The 24,768-nt window shown below is 42.6% G+C and overlaps 1 protein-coding gene across 1 annotated transcript in view; it reads right to left on the bottom strand.

Moving 5' to 3' along the window:
* The window catches only part of RGS9 (regulator of G protein signaling 9), a 707,657-nt gene that overhangs the window by 29,962 nt on the left and 652,927 nt on the right, over positions 1 to 24,768 (bottom strand). Inside the window, exon 18 of the mRNA XM_069199876.1 lies at positions 3,655 to 4,151. Within this exon, the coding sequence (XP_069055977.1) occupies positions 3,655 to 4,151 (497 nt within the window). The remainder of the gene's footprint in view (positions 1 to 3,654; positions 4,152 to 24,768) is intronic.

The following is a 24,768-nucleotide window of genomic DNA, read 5'->3' as shown; positions in this document are numbered from 1 at the left end:
TTCCAGTAGCTGCAGCTGATGTAGAGAGGTGAGATATAACATTGCTAGTAGAAGGGGGCTGATGGTGATTAGCTATATCATGCTATCAGGGTAGGTTTGATGTTCCTCAGCACCCCTGCGATGGAGGCCAGGGTGGCATTGTGTGCCTGCCACTGCTGCATGATGGGTGATGAGGAAGCTTGCAGGACATGACAATTGTGTTACACTGATATGGGTACTTACCAGACTCCAGTCCCCCAGGTATTCCAGTCAGGCCCTCAGGATGCAGTATCTCCAAGACCTTCTCCTCCCAAGATGTGAACTGTGGGGGAGGAGGTGAGGGCCCACCGCCAGTCTTCTGCACAGCTATTTGGTGTCTCGAGACTATTAAACAAACCTTTCCCCATAGGTTGTTCCACCTCTTCCTGATGTCATCCCTTGTGCGTGGATGGCTGCCCACTGAGTTGACCGTGTCGACTATTTTTGCCATAACTCCTTTTTCCTGGCAATTGATGTTAGCTGGACCTGTGCTCCAAACAGCTGTGGCTTTACCCTGGCAATTTCATCCACCATGATCCACAACTCATCGTCAGAGATCCATGGGTGCTTTTGTGGGGACATGTTTGAGATTGTGTCTACTGTGTGGGGTGGGGTGTTGTGTATGAAAGGGTTCAGTGTTTGGTGAATGATGGGGTGTGGGTGGTGCATTGTGAGGGATGGACGGTTGTAGTGGAATGTGTGTGCGTTGTACTTGTTTATTAGATGTGTGATGCATGTGATGTGTGTGTGCCTATAGTGTTAGGGTGCTCTCTCTGTGTATGTGCCTGCTTCCAGTGTCTCTGTACGGTGTTTTAGTTACAGAGGATTGTGGGTTGTGTGGAGGGGTGTTATATAGTGCAGTGTGTGGATGTGTCGAGTGTGTTGAGTGTGTGGGTGTGTGTCAGGTGTGGGGTATTCAAAATTCAAAATTCAAACTGTCCTATGTCGTGTTGTCTTCTGTCAGTGGTGGTTTCTGACTGTGGCGGCTCGCATTGCCAATGTTTTACCGACATGGATGAACTGCTGTGCTGATTTGTGGGACGTAATCTGGTGGGTGGATTTGTGTTGGGTTGGCAGTGCTGGTGGTGGGACCGCCTCTTTCCCGCCCACCAGTAAGTGTCCTGGTAGTTTCTGAAATGTCGCTGTTTTTTGGCAGTCTTCATGGTGTGGGTTGTAATACAGCGGTTGGATGACTACCAACATGGTGGTCTTTTGGCAGCCGCCACCGCAGTAGTTTTGCCTAAAGCTGAGATTTAAAACGTAAAGCAGTGGGGGTTTGTCAATACTAATTAGAATGTATTAGTAGCCAAAATAATATTTTAAGCAACCTTAACATAACAAAAGATTGAAAGAAGAAAATAAGGTTCTCAACCAATGCCTTCCAGTTTGCATGCAGCTCTTTAACGATGGTTCGTATCTTACTGTCCTATGTTAGATGGATTGAAACATCTAAACTGCAAGTAACAAAATATTATCTGAGAGAAAAGCATTAACCCACTGAGCTCTCTACCTAAAATACAAATCTGAGATTTGTGTGTTACGCACTGTGCTTTTCAGAAGACACATAAGCCTCTGTGTTACAAAATGAGGAGTTAAAACTGCAAATAGACAAAACACAGATTCCGCCATCACAATTATTAACTAGCATAGTTATCTTGCCATTCTCTTTAAAATTGCTGGGCATACAAATATCTTTGCAGGCTGCTATTGGATCATCAGTCACGCCTCAGCAATCTATCAGTACTAGATCCCTGCTTGAGAAAGATCTCTGGTATCTAAAGGATGTAAGTGCACGATTGAGAACCCTGACAAATTCTAAGTCAGGCTGGAATGTTTATGACTTGAGTGGCTCATTTATAGGCCGTTTACATCACTGCTTATCTTAGCCACATATGGCAGGCCATGGAAGGCGTTCCTTTTATACTGGATTGTTTTTTCGAGATTATTGATGGTAGAGGAAGGCGCTTGGACCACTGAACACTAACCCATCTTTTTTCTTACCTCTCTTCACTCTGATTTCTTTTATGTGGCAAGGAAGGTTGGAATTGCAGTCTCTTCAAAACTCCCTTCTCTGCCTCCGGATACTCCACCAAACTATTTGAAAGCACAGAGACGGGTGGTAAGACGTGAACGAACTATGGACTGTCCCAGTCATTTGATTTTTAGTTCCAGTCCCTACGTCTGTAACTGTGGTGAGAAGCAATGGTCAGAGGGTGAGTAAGAGAGGCATGGCAGCCATCTCCCTTTCCCTCCAAACTCACTTTCCACGCCAGCCACAACACGAGGCTCAGCTGCTATGAATGGTCGAGGAAGTCCATGGAACAGTGGTCACTGTTCCAGGCACTCACCTGACTATTATTATACACTGATCCTCCTTTGAAGAATCTGGAGATGGAGTTGGAATTCTCACCCTGGCCATCCTGATATATCATTTTCTTCCTTTCAATCAATGCCCTTCATGAATGGTTCCATTAAAATCCCGAGTTGGGGTGCACTTGCCACATCCCAGTCACCAGTTCCTACCTTTACCAGTTGCCAGTCTGCACACCATTGCTAGTTCTCTTATGTGAAGGAGGAGGGATGGCATGGTGCCTGACCTCTGCACGCTGCTGATTCGCCCCAGCATTGGTCATTGGACTTGTCCAAATCCAAGCCCTAAAGTTAGCTATTGGGATCAGGTTTGGGGTTTGGCTTTGAGAGGAAGCTGGGAACACTTTCATTGAAGTGATCTGTCGTTTTTATGATTTCAGAATTTTCTCTGGTGTATGTGTTTTGCGAATTATTTTCATATTAACAAACATAAGATTTAATGCAATTATTTGGGAATTTTACTCATCTATGGGGGCATGGTTTTATGCCTCAATTTTGGCATTGTTATTTTGAGGGATAATTTAAAATTATAACACCTAGTGACCGAGGATAATACAGTAAGATATAAAACTGTTACTGGCTAAATATTAGAGATCATAATGCATCGATTGATGGCAATGTATGTACATTATGATTAAAGCATTTTTTTCAAATAGCACTTAGATATGTTTACCAAACAATACTTAAAGATGCTAGCTTTCTGCGTTGTGTAGTGTATACGTTTACACAGCAGATATAGCTGATAACTGTATTACATACTCTTCATTATTAATTGGTAAAGATTAGGATTGTAGAGGCAGTTGATATTTCTAATTGGTTTGTTGATATGCGGAATAGGACAATGGGATATTTTTATTTACAAGCCATCATTTTAATGTCAAGCAATTGTCAGTATACAACCCGATTCCCAAAGCAGATTTAAATAACAGATGCTTATGTAAAGATGCCACATGGCTGTAAATGATCGTCCATTAGAGTAGTTCAGAAAACACTAGTATACATGTATGCAACATTTACGTATACAGTTGGGGTGTGTTCTTCACTTAGTGGCTGTAATGCTATAAACACGATACATACACTGAAGTAGATTTTTTTAACCTATGTGTTACTTAGTGAACTTCTTTTCATCTAATCAAAGTGAAAATGTAGGTAATAAAAAAGGTGAAGAATAGGAAATATAATCCAAAACGATTAATCATTCATTCATCATTTCAAGATACGAGTCCTCAGTGGAATTCCACTTAGGATAAAGTAAATAAGTCTTACTTGGTCACTTGTTTGGTCTTTTGCAGCTGCTCTTCCAGGTCATCTAAAGGCTGAATCTTTCCATGATTCACTGCTGGGCACTTGGGTGAGAGGGTTGCGAAGACCGGTGAATTGGAGCACCCTCGTTTCAAGAACTTGCTAAAAGAGAGTGATACCTTGGATTTGTGGCTCAACTTGGCTTCTGTGGGGACAGTCAGATGGTTGCATGTTCCTGACTCCGATCCCATGGAAATGTCAGTGCTCTCACTATTTGATGGAACCTGGTTGGAGCTATCGCCATTGGCTTCCCATCTCCGCTCCATGCCCGGGGTGCTGTCCAAGGCTACACTAATGGGTGATGGGCAGACAGCGCTGTTTGGCAATGTGGCGCGTCCTGGTGACTGCGAAGGTTGGTCACTCGAGAGATAGCAGGCTAGGAACAGACTGGAAGGAGAAGGAGGGGCACCTGAACCACTGTACACAGTCAGGTGGGGCATTGGAGCTGTGTACTGGCACAACTGTAGGGAAAGAAAATGAGATATTTTTACAGCAAGTGCGTACAACGTTGATTAAGGAACACTTTAGGAAAAAATAAAACAATATGATCTGAATGAACTATTAGAAAATAATATTTGTTAAAGAAATGGTGAACGGGTTCCCCTTCGAAGGCATGAACAAGTACTCTAAGTCAGTAGACGAAACTTGGAGTGGTTCCGTATCACATGGATCAAATAATTTCTGATTCCTTCACGAAAGCAATGAGAGCCACGTGTTACCTACAATTCTTTGCTTGGAAATGCCTGCCAAGGACTTTGCAAAGATATATGTGCTGGAGGGCATTGCTGCCGCGTCATCAGTAAAGATGATCCTTTATACCCACTTCCATCAGCCTAGCTCACATCAACTTTACACTTTTGTCATTCGTCCTTTTGTTTTAATATGCAGTTAAAAATGCAGCATTATTCTACCTGCAATCTATCGGGGTGTATCTAAATTCCCTGAATTAACCTCTGTTCCAGTTTTAAACCTAGGAGTTTTTGCTTATAAAAAAAGAACTTTATTTTTGTAGTGAGCAACAGGGTATAGGAATTGTAAATAGTATGGATAAATCATTTAGAAAATTCACTGCAGATTGCATACTTTGACTTTGGTATTCTCGTTTGATTTTATCCACTATGGTTAACAAACAGTGGGAAAGAACAGCTTCCTCAGAAGTACAATCCAGTGGTAACTTTGAATATCTGGCATGCCCACCACTGAACTGACAAAGGAACTTTGCCAGGGGTGGAAGAAGTAAGCAAGGATTATAATAATGCCCTATGCTCAACTCCAGATAGTGTGCACTACCAACACGTAAGTGTTGAGGAAAAAAACACACATTTTTTCCTTCCAATTTGAATAGTAGCCCTGCATGCAAACATATGGAATATGCCGCAACCTCTGTGCTCCTGAAACGTTATACCTGGATCTTAAGTAGTGATAAAGTACCTTTTAAAAATAAACATCTCTGAGTACCCTTCTACATTTAACATTTTCAACCCTGTTGATAATGAGTTTAATCCTGATCGGCCTATGTTAGACAGCGTAGACAATTACACCAAAATCAGTCTTGGTGCAAGTGGATCCTGAACCCTGGGAAACTGTTCTCCAACATACTATGGGGGTCATTCTGACACCGGCGGTCAGAGAGCGCCGGGGCCAGGGTCGGCGGGAGCACCGCCGACAGACCGGCGGTGCCCCGCAGGGCATTCTGACCGCGGCGGTTCGGCCGCGGTCAGATGCGGGAAACCGGCCGTCTCCCGCTGGTTTCCCGCTGCCCTGCAGAATCCTCCATGGCGGCGGAGGATTCTGACACCCCCTACCACCATCATGTTCCTGGCGGGTCTCCCGCCAGGAACAGGATGGCGGTAGGAGGTGCTGCGGGGCCCCCGTAAGAGGGCCCCACAAAGTATTTCAGTGTCTGCTATGCAGACACTGAAATACGCGATGGGTGCCACTGCACCCGTCGCACCTTCCCACTACGCCGGCTCAATTCTGAGCCGGCGTCCTCGTGGGAAGGTTGATTTGCCCTGGGCTGGCGGGCGGCCTTTTGGCGGCCACCCGCCAGCCCAGGGCAAATCCCAAAATACCCTCAGCGGTCTTTCGACCGCGGAGCGGTATTTTGGTGGGGGAACTTTGGCGGGCGGCCTCCGCCGCCCGCCGAAGTTAGAATCACCCCCTATGTGCATAACTCTTGATTTTTACATCAGAATATGCCTCAAGGAGGTTTTTGATGTATTAAAAAGGGGGGGATGTTGGATGGCTGTTTTAGTACCTCGAGGCTACTTAAACACTTTCATCTACAGATATTGAGTCTAACAAATATAGTAAGTGTCATGACTGGTCTTGGACTGAATCTCCTAAGGTAACCTGCATTGACACTGGAATAAGAAGGGGCTCAGAAACGTTTTTTGAACTATTGGGTGTACTTAGTAGCAGTTTGCCACCAAAACACCCCCATTGTTCTATTTAATTTACATTATTCCAAACTAGAGGTTAGTACAAGCATTGAGAATAAAGCATCAACTAATTTAAAAGGTGCGAATGGTGGTGGTCACCTGGTATGGAAATGTAGGAACCTGACAAATTCTCTCTGAACCTAACCCAGACAGGAAAATCATCTTGTAAACTTGTTATAAATGGCAACCTGGGGATAAACTTGAGTCCTGGTCCCGGCAATCCAAATCACTGAGGGCTGAGTCCTCAACTTCTGCCTAACACTAATTTAAACTTAAATCGGCAAATACAAACAGATTTCCGACCTTACGTTGATGTCTTGGAGTGCACCAGGTTTAGTCAGTGCTTTCAAATAGAAAGAGGTCATTACTTCCGCTCAGAACCATGAAATGATATGTCTACAGGACCATTAGGCTTATGAGCCCGTCCTTGACCTAGTTTTAGAGCTCTCTTTATCACTTCCTAAAAGTGGAAAATCAAAGGAAGGATAATTAGGGCCTAATCAAGTACGTTGTTAATTCCCTTGAGTGCTAATGGAGGTCTAATAATACTCCCAGTACATCTATTTAAGCCGTTGAATTAGGACGGTGGGGCAATGGTATATTCAACACCCTGCTGTTAAACATATATGTGTTTCCAGTTGATTATAAAAAAGAACTAAGTTTAAAAGAATTACAGAGACGCTGCTTCACTTTTCCAACGGTTCCATTAACCCCTGTATTATATTAGTTGGTGATTTTAATCTAAAACTCACCTACAGTTCCATAGAGGATGAAAAGTGACATGGGCAGACATTGCATATGGTATCGCCCTACTTTCTCTCTCTGTTCAGTGCAAAGAATTGCAGCAGTTCATCTGGTAAAGCTCCTCCATTCATTAAAGCTACGTGCCTTGAATGTAACGATGGGCCTAATGTCCCAATTAATTATACACGTGTCACCAGGATTATATCTTTATGTCAGTCTCAGCTTTCTCCTATTTTTCCAATTTTTTAAAGATCCCACAGTATTGAAAGTGATCATGTTGCCCACGCTGTGACAGTGACTAGGATGAGAATCCCTCAGAGCTACCTGGCCGGATGGCTGTCCTCAGCTAATTCAAAGATGTTACTTGACAGTAATTTGACTCTGCACAACTATCCTTTTTGAAGTGTAAAAGTAGGTCCTTGTTTTTGAGCCACATTTTCAGGTAAATGTCGGCGTCCTCTCAAACCACTCACTTTAAGAGCGTGACCTAAGGCACTGATGGATTATTACACATCTGAAATCACCGAGAAGAGCAATGACTAGAGAATTAAGGATACAGGTAGATAATTTACCTCCCTTAATGTCTTAGATAATAAGAAAAAGTTGACGAAAACTTAAAAATGTAATCTTTGGAAACTCAAGTGCTCTTACTAACAAAAGCAACAGTTATAAATGGAGGCAGTTTAAAAGTAAGGTTGTTTGAGCAAGTTTCAGCTCTTTGTTAACAACTAAGACACAGATCATAGGACTTTAATTGGTAATTCCATCCACAGTGTATAGTGTGAATCTCATACGTGGATATTATGTTGATGAAAATGTCACTTGGGATGCCCCTTTAACATCCAAATTTAAAGAAGGATATATTAACACCTGGTAGGATTGTAAAGATCATTAGGTCATCAAAATCGAACAATGCTCCATGCCCAAATAGTATTCCAAATATGAATTTGAAGCCCAAACTCGCCTACTGGTCAAGATGGTTAAGCCTCTGACTCACAACAGAAATCGAGCTCTAAATAATCCTTACATCATATGAGAGCCAATCCTTCAAACAGTTTTTAAAAGGGTGATCCATCCCAGCTTCCAACTATAAAATGGTAGGGTGTGTGGAAGTTGAATCCTAATACTGTGCCTGATTGCTACTAAAAGAGTTGGTGGCTTGCCGATGTTGTGCCAAACCAATTCACAATAAGCAAACTGGATTTAGCCTCAATAGATGCCCATTGGACAATAACATGGCTGTAATGTCGTGAGGCTTTGTGTGCTAAGACCTTTGCGGTTCTGGGCGGAGTCAACAGAGAAACTACATAACTTGCTGGGAGTTGTTAAGGTGTAGTGATTAATACTTATGACGTAATCAGAGTGCAGTGTGTGATTGTATGCTGAGGAATAAAAGCGTCTGTCATAGAGCTTCGTGTGTGGCGTGTTCACTTCCATGCTCCCATACTGGGCAGAATGCTACAGCTGGTGACGAGTAGAGGACACGTGCCCAAAGAAACAAGACTGCTCTCTCTGAGTTTGCACCGATACAGCAAACTGCTCATGCATGCCACATGCACAAAGCGATGAGAAGTAGTTTGAAGTTGGCATGTGTGTAGTTGAAGCCCCTCTTCAGTCCATATACGGCCCTTGAAGAAGTTGAAGGTCCTCCAGAGAAGCAAATCCGAAATGCCTGCCAGAAACCAACTGGTAAGGCCAAAAGAAGAAATACTGCGCCACTTCATAATACATAGCCATTATCGGTACAAAGAGAAATTCTAAAGACAGTGACAACCAAGTACAATGCAAAAAGCCAAATGCAACAGTGATCAAGTGAAAGAAATGGAACGGTTACCCACTGTCAAAAAAGAAGATGATAATCTATGACTCCAGATCGGGTGTGATGACCCAAGTGTGAGCCCACGGCCAGTGCTTGTAGAAGCTGCAGGTCCAGGTGGCAGTCACTTGAACAGCATATACTCTCAACGGTAGTTGAAAAGAGCATGAAGTATGATGCAGCTGTGTTTCTGAAGCCACCATTGCCATTCAACATTGCAAAGAAGCAGAATATTGGTGCCAGGTGGACTGCATGGATCAAGACATTAGATTACTTCATAGATGCCCTACAAGAAGTAGATGATAAGAAAATCATTAAGTATTTAAAGAACCTTGCGAGTAACCGAGTAAAAGAAGTGTTGAAGAAAATCTTCTAGACTGCTGCAATATTGTGCCATCAAATCAATGAAGCACTGGGTGCCAAGTACAATCCGATGCTAAATGTTCACTAAGGAAGGTATATTTTCAATCAAGCGAGACTGCAAGCAAGCTGGTGAAATGATGGATGAGTTTGTTGAAAGACTTGATGGGCTTATCAAACACTGTAAGTTTAGTGAATTTAATGATGAAGAAGCCATAAGCCTCAAAGTCATCAATGGCTGTCTTTCAGACTCTTTTAGAAGAAGCATGTTGAGAGAGATGCTCAGTTTAGAGAAAATACTAATGGCTGCAAGAGCTGATAAAAGAGTAGATTTGACAAGCCTCTGATAGGGCAGCTGGAACATCAAACATTGAATCAGCGTTGTTCATGAAAAGCAACCACAAACAGAAGGTAGATGCACACTAGTCAACGTCTTCAAAGAACAAAAAGTAGTTTCCAATGTGGGTTTTCATTTCCTCTAGAAAGTAAATGTCCAGCCATAGAACAGACGTGAAGAGGTTGCCGAAAAGAAAACTACTTCATAACTGTTTGAAAAGTGAAAGAGAAACCAAACAGGTAACAGTGAGTAGAGAAAATGTACCCCAGAAGGTTCCAAAAGCATTCTCGCCATGCCCACAAAGCTAAAAGCAACATCAGTTACAATTAGAAACCAGACAAAATTGATCGCCATCAAGTGCATCCTACAAATGCTCTTCAACGTCATTATCAAGCACCAGTGAAGAAGATGGATGTGCGGTGATGGTATTGACCAAGGAACGACAGCTGCATGTCAGTTTTGCTGCTGGAAAGGAAAAACAAAAGACAAAGGCAAACCATCAAACGAAACAACCAAATTGATTTGGACACTTCCCCACGATTTCACTAAAGCCCAATGGTTGTTACATAACCTTTCTCATAGACAGTGGTGTATCCATTAACATCAAGCCAGTCGAGAAGTTCAATAGCCTGTCTCCTGTGCCACGCCTGAACCTATCAACACAAAGATATACACATGGGCAGCTTTAAAACCGTTGCCGAGTCAAAGGTTATTAACAGCGACAATGCAACACGAAGCAGGGTCCGTGCAAACACCAATACACGTTCTTCAAGGAACTACATCCAGTGCATGCCTACTCAGTTTTGCCACTGCTGCTCACATGGGACTGATATCTCTCAATTACACCCTTCTCAATCTGAAATTGTGAGTCAGTTTCCGTCATTATTTCATGGCCTAGAAAGACTCAAGAAAATGAAAGTGAAACTTCACATTAATGAGGACATCCGCCCTGTTGTTCAGTGGCACTGCAGAGTTGGTTTTCACTTGCAAGAAGCTGTTGAGAAAGAAATGCTGTTGAAACATGACATCATTGAGTACTCCACAGGCCCTGCACCATGGATTTCGCCCATATTGGCGGTGCCAAAAAAGGACAGGGGAGGTGCAGTGCACATCTATCTGTGTTCATATGCGACAGGCCAACACAGCAATTGAGAGAGAAAGACACCCTGGTCCACACATAGTCGACATGATCTGAACAATGCCAATGTCTTCTCCAGTATTGACCTAATCAAGGGATACCATGAACTTGAGTTGGAAGAGATCTGCAGGTACATCACTACTTTTGTGACTTATCTTGGTTTGTTCAGATACAAGAGTATGAATTTTGAAGTGTCATTAGCTGCAGTAATAGTTCAGGGTGTTAAACGTAAAATAATTCAACCTGTCAAGCATGCTTTTAAATACATTGGTGAGATATTGGTATTTGGAGCAATGCAAAAGGAACATTACAAGACTCTTACACAGGTGTGCCAGTTGCTTGCTGATGCAGGTCTCAATCGGAATGCAGCAAAGTGTACGTTCCATAAGACCAAACTTGAATTCTTTGGGCATATATTCTCTGATAGAGGAATGACTCCTGATCCAGATAAAATATAAGCACTGTCAGCTACTTGCTCCCCACAAGACGTCACCATGCTGCGATCACTCTTAAGTATGGCCAGCTATTGCTCAAGATAGATTGTGCCCCCCTGAGAGTCTTGGCAAAACGAAATGTCCCTTTCCAGTCATCTGCTGAATGAGATCTAAGTTTCACAAGAATAAAACATGTGATTGAGAATGCAATCGAGATGGCCTATTTTGACCCAAAGTTACATACAGAAATCACAGTAGATGAGAGCCTAGTGGGGCTCGTGACAATCCTTGTTCAACATACTGATCATCCAAATGCTGAGAGACACTTTGTGGCCTATGACAGTCGAAGCCTGCCTGTCACAGAACGTGCTTATTCTCAGCTGGAGAAGGTGATGTCGCAGTTTGTATGTGTTTGTAACTCGCTGTGTTCTGACCCAGAAAATAGATTCAAATCTATTCTTCGGAACTAGATTAACATGTCCCCTGAGACGCCTTATCCATTGGCGAACTATTTTAAAAAATTCTGTTGTGTAGGCAGTGGCATAAGAAACTTGAGTGCCCCCCCCCTGCACAGTACATGGAGGAGCGCCCATCCGTACTCATTCAGGAGCTCTGAGGTCAGAGTACTGTACTGAGGGGGCTCCCTGAAACTCGCCTCCCCCTATGAGAGGGGCTGCGGGGGCCTTTGTTACGCCAATGGTGAAAGGATACGCCCATTAGTACAACAGATTTTATAGAAATCAGGTCTATGTGTACCTTGCTGAACACCTATCAGTACGAAAAAACTTACAGCATTGTCATATTCATTGGGCGATGTCATTGCTGATGTGATCAGTGAAGTCGTTATTGATGTCATTTGAGATATCAGTGATGTCAAAAATGATGTAATTTAACGTCATTGGTGAGGTCACAAGCAGTGAATTACAGGGGCGCAAGTTATAGTTGGCTTAGTAAATTATAACTGGTGAATTTGATTTTTTTGTTTTTAAAAATTCGCAGTAAACTTTACACATACACATATATATATATATATCCCAATAAATAACTTTGTACCCTTTTGAAGAATGTCTGTAAAAAATTGCAGACCTGCTGCCCCCATTTGATTGTCAGAGTCCTGAAAGTTTAACAAAGGGAGGTCCCAAAACAGGCTTGAAATTCAATGCTTTTTCCATAGACTTTTGTATTTCATGTAGTGTGAAAAACGTCAGCTGGATTTTTCTGAAATTTGGCAGTATTGCATAGTATAGGGTGTAGATGATTCTTTGGGGGCAGTGGAGGCAAGTACAGTAAGTAAATTTTAAGTTATAAGGTGTTTGTTTTAGTTATATCTGTGGCCGCAGTAGTTTCAAGGTAGTTTTGAGGTAGTACTGTGGTACATAGCGATGACAAGGCTTTATCTGATTGGCTAATGGCTGTCTCTACAAAACTTGCAAGCAGCCATGTTGTTAAGTACACTTTGCTGGTGTTCTAGCTTAGCTTAGGGCCTCAAATATAATTTTTAGGTTTAATATGTTTTCCTACTGATTACCACATACTGTTAGTGGTTATAGGTAGGGATATATAATTATGCGTTTCTATATATTTAAGAAAAATATTATGGAGTACCAAGGTACTCCCAAGGTACTACCTAGGTGGTACTGTGGTACCTTAAAAAAACAATATGTATAAGAATTGAAAAAACACTGTAATACACAATATTTCATAACTATGGTGTACTATAGTGTCTTTAGAGGTTTTAAACATATTTAATTATGTCCACAAAAGTCTACAAAATATCACAGTAGTACCTAAAGTTTACTGTGTTGCTTTAAAAAAATGACTTAAAAAATTTGTATTTGGTAAAACACACAATATATGCTAGCTAGTACCACAGTACTGCTAAACTGGCTAAGTAAATATATAGAAAATTATACAAAAAATCCCATACCTATTCCCACTTTAAGAACATGGTAATATGTTGGGAACAACAATATAAACTACTACTTACACATGCAACAACAATCCAAAAGTCAACTGAAAGGATTATGGCTGCCTTTTAAATTTGTAAAGGCAGACATTAGCCAGTTATACACTGCCTTGTTATCGCTATGCACCACGGTATACCACTAACTTACTGCAGAATACTGTGGCACAATATATCACTAGGGGACAAATTTGGGATTTTATTGTGTTATCCTTGTATTACACATACTGTTGCACGGGCAGCACAATACTTACATAATATTTACAAAATTAAGCAAAACCACCATACATCACCCCGCTTTACTTGGTACATGTGCAGAAATGCAGTGCAGCACATGTCGCTACCTTGCGTTACTTTGCACACCATAAGCTACAGTCCTCCAAAATTTCAACTACCTCCATAACCCACTGCACTGTATTGCACTACACTGTACACCATTCCAATTTACTCTATTCCACTGTGTGCCACTGCACTGTACACACTCCACTATACGCAATTCCACTGTACGTGACTCCGTTATACACTATTCCACTCTATGCCACTCCACTGTATACTATTCCACTATATGTCACTGCCCTCTCCAACACTCCACTCTATGCCATTTCAATGTCTGGCATGTCAATGTACACTACTATATGGTATGCCATTCCACTGTATGCCATTTGATTCTACACTAGTCACTTGGATCACACTACTCTCTGCAATACTCCACTATATGCTAGTCCACTGTACCCTACTCCAGTGTACGCCCCTGCACTATTTGCAACCTCCTGTATGCAACTCCCCCGTACACACTACACTGGATGCAATCCAGTCTATGCCACTACTCTGTGCCCAACTCCACTGCACGTTACTCGACTATATACTATTCCACTGTAACCCAGTCCACTGTACACCATGGCAGTCTACATTATTCTTCTGTATGGCACTCCACTGTATGCCTCTCTAATGTACACTAAACCACTCTGTGACACTCCATTGTATGCAATTCCATTGGACACCACTTCTTTGTACTCCACTCCACTATATGGTATTCAAGTTTATTATGCTGCACTGTATGCTGCTTCAGTGTACACCGCGTCACTGTACACCACTCCACTGTATGCTACTCCACTATGCATTAATCCATTGTACGCCACCCTACTGTACTCAACCGCACTGTACGCTATTCCAGTGAATGGCACTCCACTGTACAACACTCCAGAGTACGCTATTTGACTTTCCAACAATCCACTCTTTTACACTTTACTGTACACTATTAGACTGTATGGTATTCCACTGTACACTTTTCTACTATATGGTACTTTATGCCACTACAGTGTATGTCACTGCACGCTAAGCAGCTCCATTGCAGGAAATTCTGGTCCCCTCTCTAGAACTGTACGCCATAAAAGTATATTGCACTTTATGGCACTGTACATGACTTACTTCACTCGATCCATGTACATTCCACTGACTAACTCTTCAATCCGATCTATGCCTGTGTACTTCATTGTACAACAATCTATTCCACTAAATAATTCTTTTTAATACTGTATGACACAGCTTTCCACTCTACTGTATGGGACACCACTCCAACTTATAAGAGTTTACTCGACTATACTCTACACAGCTACATGCCACTCTGTTCTAAGACACGCTAATACACTGTATTAAACTATACTCCACACTACTTTAATTAACTCCACTGAACTCTACTCCACTCTATTCCTCTATATGAGACTTTACCTCATTGTGCGCCACTGTCCAATCATCCTCTCTACGCAGCTCCTCTATGCAGCACACTACTGTACTCTGTACAACTCTACAACACTCTACTACACTGTTTCCCACTGTACCCCACCACATTCTACCACACTGCACTCAATTCCACTATACAATACTGCACTCTATGACACTTAACCATACGACACTCACCTTCATTCTACTGTACAACGCTACAATGAATGATACCTTAATAAATAACACTCAATACTACAACTTAAAACACATTTTTATTAAAACATAAAAGTTATTTAAATTCCATGAAAAAAACAAAGGTTACAGATAAGATATAGTTAGGACAACTTTTTTTATTCTTTCCATACAAACCATACTTAAACTACACAAACATTGCAAATTCTAAAGTTATAACTTACATTTTCAGCTTACATATTACTATAAGTCACCCACCTACATGCAAAGTGTTACTTATAACTTACATGCTAACTTAACACACCACCTTTAAATTACCATAAGTCGCCCAGCTTTGTGCACTGTTCTCACCTCACTCGTCATACTACATAAACTTTGACTCACGACTCTACCAAGCACAGTGTTCTAATAAATCACCTCCATTGAGATGTCATAAGTATAGTTATGTAAGCTATATTTTGTGTGTATATTATATTTCACTGAAAAAAAGCAAAAATTAAAATGATGGTAAAGTCAGGTGAAAATATCAGTTACAACATAACATTTTAAATTAAAAATTCACCAGTTATAGTTAATTGAAATACAACTTGTGCCATGAAGTAATTATAACTTGCGCCCAGCCATGCACAGTGGTGTCATAAATGATGTAATTTCAGATATCATCAGTGATGTTATCAATAATGCCATTGAACATGTCATGGGTGATATGTTATTCTAGTGCATGGAGAGGGCATGAGTTGTAGTTACTTAATGGCTCAAGTTATAGTTACTTCAGTTAACTATATATTGTCAATTTCAGTGCTTTTTTGTTTAAATGTTGTAACTGACATTTCCACCTAACTATAACGCCATTTCAAACTTTCAAAATCAATCAAAAGCATTTCTCAAGCACATGGATGCTCCAGATGAAATGTGTCAGCACTCAAAACGAAAACTTATATCACACAGCATCATCCAGAAATGAATCTACATCAAACAGCCAAGTTTTTAACTCTCTTTTAAAAATGCCTACTTACTCAGCCCTGCAAAGCTTAGGCAACATGGCATTCCAAAGCTTGTCTGTAAATACTGTGAAGAAGCTACCTCCACATTGGGCCTTAAACAAATTAGGAATCTGCATCAGGTAGAGGTCAGCACTCTCTCTTGCTTGTAAAGGTCCAATCTATTCCTCAGGTAAAGAGGGCCTTTTCCTGTGAGTGCTCTAAAAGCCAGTGTGAGGGCTTTAAATATAACATGCTTTACCAATGTAAGCAAGTGTAGCAGCTTTAGATGGGATGAGATATGCTGAAGTAAAGGAACTCACAGAATCAGTCTAGCCACAGCATTCTGAATGATCTGGAGTCTATATGTTGGAAAAGCAGGCAGACCCAGATAAAGGCTTTTGGCATAGTCCAAACAAGAGGTTACCATTGTATGAACTACAATTTTACGGGTCTCCTATAGGACCATGTGCAGCAGCTTCCTTAAGGTTCTAAGTTTCAAGAAGCAGTCTGAGCTGAAAAGGAGAAGGCAGAGTCAAACATAACAACCAGATTACTAGCAGAGGTGGTAGGAGTCCGGGGAGGGTTTAATTCTTCAGGCAACCAGGTCGATGGGAGGCAGGGGGATCACATTGGATGAAGTAAAGAACTTCCATTTTATCAGCGTTTAGTTTGAGGAAATTTTACTACATCCAAACAGCTACCCCTCTCAGGCACTCCTTAAATTTCTGAAGTGCCACCTTCAAGCATCCATGAAAGGAAAACAGAAGTTGGGTGTCATCTGCGTAGAAGACCGCCTTCACACCCCAGGTTTCAATCAGGACAGGCGGTGGGGCAAGACATGGATTAAACAGCAGCACGCTCAAGGCTGATCTCTGTGGCACCCTGCAAACAAGAGGTTTGGGTGATGAAGAAAAGGGAAGGAGATACACTTTTGTTATGAGGTAATGTATAGAAATCTTATGAAGTTTGTCTTGGCTGTGATACTGTACTGGGAGAATCATAGAATGTAGTAAGGTAAGAGAACATATGGAATGTGGCAAAGGATGAAATGGGATGTAGAGGAACAAATAAGATTGTAGAAGCAGCTCCTTATCGTGCAGGTGTAAATGGCAATAAACTCAACTTCAGCCAAGTCTTGAGTGTAGCCTTTTTACTACGGAAAATGACGAGGAGTGCCCTAGTACATTAGCCTATGATTTTCTGTTGAAAAAGGTACAAGCACTATTCAAACTACGGGCAGTTCAAGTGGAATATGGACAGAAATACCAACTTCACTACAGACAGAAACGAGCAGGATTCATGCCAGTAACATTAACTAAGTGAGTAGCGCTGGAAATATATATTTTTTAATTGCGACCCCATTTGAACGCCATAGCAACTTGAATACAAACCGGTGAGCCTCATGAAAAGCAATGTCCCCCATGAACACTTGTGATAGTCTTCTCCTTCAAGCACCCTATTCATGTCACACATGCATGCAGATGCTCTGCATATTACGCTCATATGTGTGCTACCATCTTGTGGTGGAAAGTAGTACTGGAACGCAGCACGAAACTGAACGGCTCCTATCATGAAAAATAAAAATAAGGAGGAACAAAAGATTTACATGCTACTATTCCAAACTGAAGGAAAGATTGAGAGGTGCAGTTGGGGAATTTTGGGTGTATTTGAGGTATCTTTTGGCAATTTATATGTATATTAATGTGTCTAGTTATGAACGTGTTTGCTGTGCACAATGCTCTGACTACTTACCAGTAATCTTCAGTACTCTGATTCTTCCTTCCTCGTCCCATTCCTAATGAATGGAGTGGATGTGCCCATTCACTCCCCATGTCACCTCTAGAAAGCTGCTTCTTCCTTTTCATTGAAAGAGAAGAACGACAACAAGCATATAGCCTCTCCTCTTCCCCAGGACCTCCTGTGTATCACCAAGCACCACAACACTGGTTGATGAAAGAATGGGGAGAGAGGGACGTATGGAATGGGACACAGGAGGAAGAATTGGAGTAATGAAGATTAACAGTAAGTAATCCAAGCACTACCTCCTCTTCGTCCTTCCTCTCCCCATTCCTAATGAATGGAGGAATGCCCAAGCAAGACCACTTTCAGAAGCTACACAAAGGAACCACAAGGAACACAAACAGTTCAATGCAAACTTTAATGAGGCACAAAGAAAATAAGCCAGGGAACACAATAGAATATAATCCAGTGACATGAACAGTCCCCAACCAAGAAGCCTTTTCAGGAGGAGGAAGACACAGCCACCAGGAGTTCAGAACCAAAGGACAATTCAGAACCCTGAGCAATGTGTAACCTGTAATGGGTAATGAAAGTGGAAGGAGAGGACCAACTGTCAGCCTTGCAAATATCCCAGAGGGGAACACCAGACCATTCAGCCCATACCTCATGTGGAGTGGTCCATGACCCCAGCCGGAATCACCTTGCCCAGGGCCTGGTAAACGGAAGAGATAATAGACTTAATCCAACGAGACAAGGTGGAAGAAAAAGGCCGTCCGCCCTTCCTCACAGGTCCAAAAGTGACAAAAAGGTGGCCAGAGAGTCAAAACTCAGAAGACCTAGACAAATAGGTATTCAAAGCACGGACTATGTCCAAAAGAGACAAGGAAGGGTCATAGACCAAGGCCTCCAGAGGCAGCACATGGAGAACAACCTGAAAGTTAGGAAGGTTTCCACGTGAGGATAGAAATCAAAGGATCCAAAGTGAGAACCTAAGGAACGGAAGTTTCCCCTTGGGCCAAAGGATAAAGGCGGTCCTTGAAGCGAGGAACAGAGACTCTATCAGGATGCAGACATTCACGTTGCAGTAAGGATTGAACAGCAATGATAACAGGAAGCTTGGGAATGGAAGGACGCTGGAACTGACGGAACCATTCCCCATTAGTGCAAAGTTGGTCTAAATCCAAAGGGACCTGGACATTGGACAACAAATAAGAGACTACCGCCTCCAAGACCTCCTTCAGAATATAATTCTCGTTAGCAGAGATACCAGACAGGAACCCTAGATCGCCCTCATCATAATTAGGCGACAACCAGGAGGACACTGAGTAAGGGAAGAAACAGACCAGGCTGAACCAGAAGAAGGTGCTTGAGAAACAGGAAAAGACTTACCCTGCAGCAGATTATAAGCATCCTACAGCTGACAAACCATGTCCTGGATCTGGGCTTGAGGAACCGGGGCTCGGCACCATCACTCTCCCCCTTATGGGTAAGCCAGGAGAAAGATGGTGATTCTTCCAAGTGTGTTTTCTCATGTTGCCAGCGTTTTGAACAGAAGCAAAAATGAGAAGACAACAAACACAGGAAAAGGAATATATAGCAACGAGGACCCCAGACAACCCCCAAAAAGCCCAGAAAAAAAAGAAAGGACCCCAGGGCAGTTGTAAAAGCCACCCAGGAAGGCGGAGAAAAAGGGCAAGGGGCGGCGTCTGTAACCAGCCCCCACTCCTAGACTCACCAAAGCCACCAGGTAAGGCTGGCCAAGAGCCAGAATCTAGAAATGCCAATACACCATCAGGTGACTTGTCAAAAACAAGGATCAGGGCAACCAGGCCTTAATCCTCCCTTTGTTAACTAAGGAGAAATGCAGAGATAGGCATAAAGGGGGGACCCTCCACAATGGAATGCACCCAACCCGCTGATCCATAGCAGCAGGCAGCCATTACAAGCTTCAGAATTGAATGCCAAGGGCCAGCACAAAACAGGGGAAGGACTGCAGACACACCTAGGTGAGAACCAACAGTTTCCAGTGCAAAGAGTGGCCCTACTGCCATGCACAGGGGTTCTGTAACAGTCCGTGACAACCCATTTTTCCACAGGTCACAGGCAACTGTAGAGCTGCAGAAAAATGCAGACATAGGCCCCACCTGCCCGGACGATAAGGGGTGCCACATGTCCATCATGGCCTGACCGTCACACCCATGCTGCAGGTGGGAGGAAGTCCCTGACTGCACATGCAGGAGGACAGGGAAATTGGACAGGCACCGGCAGGCGCAGCCGTCAGCAAGCCACAGGGGAAGTTTGTGCAAAATGCACAGGACTTCCCCCCACCACACAGGTCATAGAAACCAAGGTGCCACCGCAGTCCAAACAGGAGAGGTGGTGCTTGTGCAGCCAACAAGAAGGCACCTGGGCCAAAGCAGAACCGGGAAGCACCGCAGTATGCCAGATCCACTGCAACCGGCAAAGTAGAAACACAGCCAAAGTAGCCACAAACATAACTTTAATGGAATAAAGCAGCACCCACGCAACCGCCCTTACCGCAAACATGAAGAGAAGAAACTCCTAAGGGGGCCCAGTCAGCCCTTACAGCCCAACGGAACACGTGTGGGCACAAAGAAAGAACAGGTAGTTCTGGGGGAGAGGAGGGGCTATATGCTCCTTGTTCTTCTCCCCTTTAAAAGAAAGGGAAGAAGTAGCTTTCTAGAGGTGACGTGGGGAGTGAATGGGCACATCCACTCCATTCGTTAGGAATGAGACGAGGAAGGAAGATGAGGAGGTAATGGCTTCTGGTAATGCTTCAAACCTGCCTTCTCCACAACCTATTCACACCAACACAATGCATTTATGTGCCAGGAGTGGTGCAAATATTTTTTAAATTACTTATCTACCTATGATGAGGATGAGGATTTTACACCTGAAAAAAAGAGATAAATCCTAATACATTGCCTTGGGCCTCTGGCACATAAAACATATATTCTCATGGGGAAGAAACAAAGACTACATGTTAAAGGTGATGTTTTCTTAAATGCCCTAGAAGTCCTATAAGGTAATCGCTATTTGGGAAATGCAAAACCAAGGATGGGTATGGGCAAAAGGCCCCCCGAAATGCACCCCAAAAAAGTGGTTCACATGTAGAGTACACATATGCCCAAGGGGCATGTGTGTCCTCTATTGCACTTTTAAAAAAGCATTTTGGGTGCCTTTTTAAAATTGCACATGGTTACCAATCGACTTGAAGTCGATGGTAATTGCATTTCCTAAATACCCAATTCGCATTTATGAAATGCTTTCTACATCTGAACAGGAATCGCAAATAGGTAATCCCTATTTGCGATTTCCTATTCAGAGGATCTTAAATTGTGATTTCCACAGGGTAGAAATCACAATTTGAGATTCCCTAAAGGGCTTTGAATATCTGAAAAGGCTGTTTTGCATTTGTGAAGGGCCCGAAATAGCAATTCTGAACTTTAAGAATGCAAAATGGCTTAGTATATCTGGCCCCAGATGTGCCCTTCGGTGCTTAGATGGGGGAGCAGAGTGAGTTAGATATAATCTTTGACCCTAACAGCCCTGAACCTGTCTCATTGGTCCAAAATAAAGTAAAGAATGAGGTCAATATCACAGACACTTATCCAAGGGTTTTTTTCTGGCACCATTGGTGAACTGAAAGGTTTTCAACATAGAATAGTGTTGGAGGTTAATGCAGTGCCTTGTGTTCACAAGGCCAGAAATAATCCGATGGGCATTTAGGATGAGGTAGCAAGAGAATTAGCTACAAACGGCACGATTTAAGGAGACAATTGAGTCATCTGACCGGGTCACACCACTGGTGATTGTGAGGCGTGCAAATGGGAAGCTGAAGTTATGCATAGATTTAAGACATCTAAATAAGAACATAATGGTGGATCAAATTTCCTTGCCAAAAATTAACGAGATGATATCACTAACTGAGAGGATGGAATGAGTCACCACCATTGACCGAATGTCAGAATACCATAAGGTGGCTTTACAGCCACAGACAGACTGCCTTTACAGGGACTCTAGGTCCAAGACAGCATCACTTTGCCTGGAGGTCTGTGCTCTCTTCATTGGGCCCTTGGGTGCATGAAAACAGCCCTTCATTGCCACAGTACAGGATGGGCTTCACAGGGACACCAGGTCCCAGACAGTACCACTTTGCCTGGAGGCAGGGACTCTCATCATCGGGTGCATAAAAACTGTCCTGCAATGTCGGAGCGTGAGATGAGCCCTGGATGTGCCCGGGCCAAGGGTTGGCCCGTCCTGCACCTGTCAGCACAAAGAGGAGCCAGGACAGGGCCACCCGCCTTGGTTTTGGATTTTTCAGGATGCCCAAAACTCTGCGAGATTCCATGGAATGCTGTGAGCAGGCAGAGCTACTCAACATGGCTGTTCGCACTATGTTTTTGACTTTTAGGAGTATAATGCCCATTCTCGCACTGGAAACTGCAAATGAATGGCACCATGCAGTTTGCATGTATGCAGACATTTTCTTTTCTTTTGTTCTATGCGTTTGGCTGGGCCCGGTTTTGAATCCACCCTTAGGCCCATATTTATACGTATTTAGCGCTGCATTTGCGTAATTGTTTGACGCAAAAGCAGCGCAAACTAACAAAATACAGTAGTATTTTGTAAGTTTGCGGCAATTTTGAGTAAAAAAATTACGCAAATGAGGCGCTAAAAGAGTATAAATATGGGCCTTATTCTTTTCAACCCTCTCCTATATGCTTCCTCCACCCCTCATTTTCTTTTAATGTATCAGTGTGTGTCTTTGTGTATTTTACGGTTTAGTCATATTTTTGTGTTTTTCATTACTTTTGGTTCTGTTTTTGGCTTTCGCTTTGCTTCTTTAGTTTTTTCCTTTCTTCCTTCCTACTTCTACTTTTTCTCTTTTTTTTTACCTCCCAACACCATGGCAGAACAGGGCGAAAGAAGGCGTAGTGGTGGCAGTACAGCTGCTAGCAGCACACCTTGCAGCCATCAGCGCCTTCAAGTGATGGAGCCCCACTTGACTTTTCAGAGGCGGAGGTGGCAGCACTTGTATTTTATGTGCAGCACCACCTCGCCTCCATGCTGGCAGCAGGCCTGGAATCAGCTACACTCTCAATTACACTCTGCGGAAGCGTCGATTGCTGTGGGGGGAGGATGCATCATTGTATGTGTTGCCACACTGAGGTCTAGCACACCCAGCAGGAGTTAACACAGGGCTGGGCAGGCATACTGGACCGCGAGCAGAACCTGCTCGACTTGCTGGGTGATCCGTGAGTAATTATTTATTTGTTGTGTTCTACAGTGCTTTTTTTTCAAATTGCATGCTTCTGTCACTCAGATGTAAGTTAAGTTTATGTTAAAACTAATATTCTGTGATCCAGTTTGAACTAGCCAGGTACTCTGCACTACCTAATCCTACTCATCGGAACTCACTTCGGCTGAATATTTAAGAAGCCATGCAGACTCCTCTGTCCTGTCAATAAGATAGCGGTAGTAGTAGTAAGTAATATCAGTGAGTTTGTGTTGTCTGTGCCTTTCTTTATGTAGCTCGTACACTCCCAGTCGCAATTTCCCAGTAACGTGTAGTGTGCATTTATGCATTGAAAAGGGAGACTGAGGTGGCCCATCAAAGGTGGTTGAAAAGCAATTTGTTGCAATGCATTAGTAGTTCCAAATGCAGTTTAGATTTAGGAAGTTTGAAATAGGGCTTAGGTTTTGGAAATTTAGAATAGGTCAACTAGACTAATACTATAGGCGATCTTATTTAGAAACTGTGTTTGCCGTTGCATGTCAAAATATTTTTGGGGAGATTAACTGTACCACTAATCTATATTTTTATCTTCTTTATTTCTTACCTCAGCACTGGAGGTCGAGAGGAGGCTCGGAGGCAGGTCAGTGCGACAGGGGTGCCAGCACCAGTGCAGCAGCTGGCGGATCTGCTGGTCCCAGTAAGTCCTCCTGTTATATTATTATTATTTCCCTAACTTTTACCTCACCCCATTTAGAATAATTTTTCCTTTTTTTACTTTGCCTGTCTCCTTGTTTTCCTAACAATCTTCTTTCTATCCAGGGTTTGTTAAATTCTTGTTTTTCCTGCATTAAACTGGTTTTATCCATATTTCATGTTTCTGTAACTGACTTCCTCCTGTCTGTACTAGTCTGTAGCTTTCTTCTGCTTGTTAGTAAGCTTTCCCTCTCCCCTTATATATCTTGTGGACTGGTAATGGAAGACCAAGAGAACGGATTTCAGGACAGGTTCTCTACAGTGAAGATTAAATGCTCAAGTAAGCTTGTATATCTGTTTGTTGAGAAAGCTTTCTTTTTCTTGCTAATGCTCAAATAGTAAAACGTAGAGGGCCCATGGTCATGGTGGACCCGACCAATGTTGTGCTGTATATATTATTCATTTATACAGTAGTATACCATGCCAGCATTGTTGATGACAGGGCAGCATGGCTGGAAAGTAGTATAAGGATGGTCCCATTGCATTTGCCCACCAAGATCATACCATATGTCCTTGCCTGGCCAATTATTCCACCCTTCATTGTGCTGCAGTGACTTAGCCATGCCCCTCTGTTGCAAAATGTTTGCAGTTGGCTTGACTTGACTACTTGGCTTTTCTAACATAGTTAACCAAGAAAAATCCCAAAGTGAATGATAGAAGGTAGAACTGTAGTGATCTATTGCAGTTGTATTTTGTTATATTTGTTCTTAAAAAATAACAAGGGGAGGTGTATCTGACATCTAAAATGTGTAATGTTTTTTCCAGCTGCACAAACCACCAGTATCGGGGCCAATGGCAGCATCAGTATGCCAGACGTGGCAGAGGTTGTAGGGGGGGGGACCGGCGGGAGCAAGGATGGGAATTGATAAAGATGTGTGGGTAAATGGATGGATGGGTGAAAGGATGGTTGACAGGGTGGATAGGTGAATGTATGGATGGATGGGTGGCTATATGGATGGATGGATCGGTTCGGTGAAAGACTGGAAAAGAAAATGTAAAGTTTAAATGGTGGGTATCAAAGGATGAATAGAACAATGAAAAGATGAATTGATAGTTGCTTGGATGAAGAACTAAAGACGCTCTTCTTGAAAGGGATATGTTCACATACTTTGATTGCTTTAACTGGTAATCAAAGGTTTGGTTCAAAGTGGGGGGTATTTTAATTTTCTATCTACTACCTTCACTTAATTTATTT

This window comes from Pleurodeles waltl, chromosome 7 (assembly GCF_031143425.1).
Source record: "Pleurodeles waltl isolate 20211129_DDA chromosome 7, aPleWal1.hap1.20221129, whole genome shotgun sequence".
NCBI classification, from domain to species: domain Eukaryota; kingdom Metazoa; phylum Chordata; class Amphibia; order Caudata; family Salamandridae; genus Pleurodeles; species Pleurodeles waltl.
This window is presented reverse-complemented; position numbering and strand designations above follow the sequence as displayed.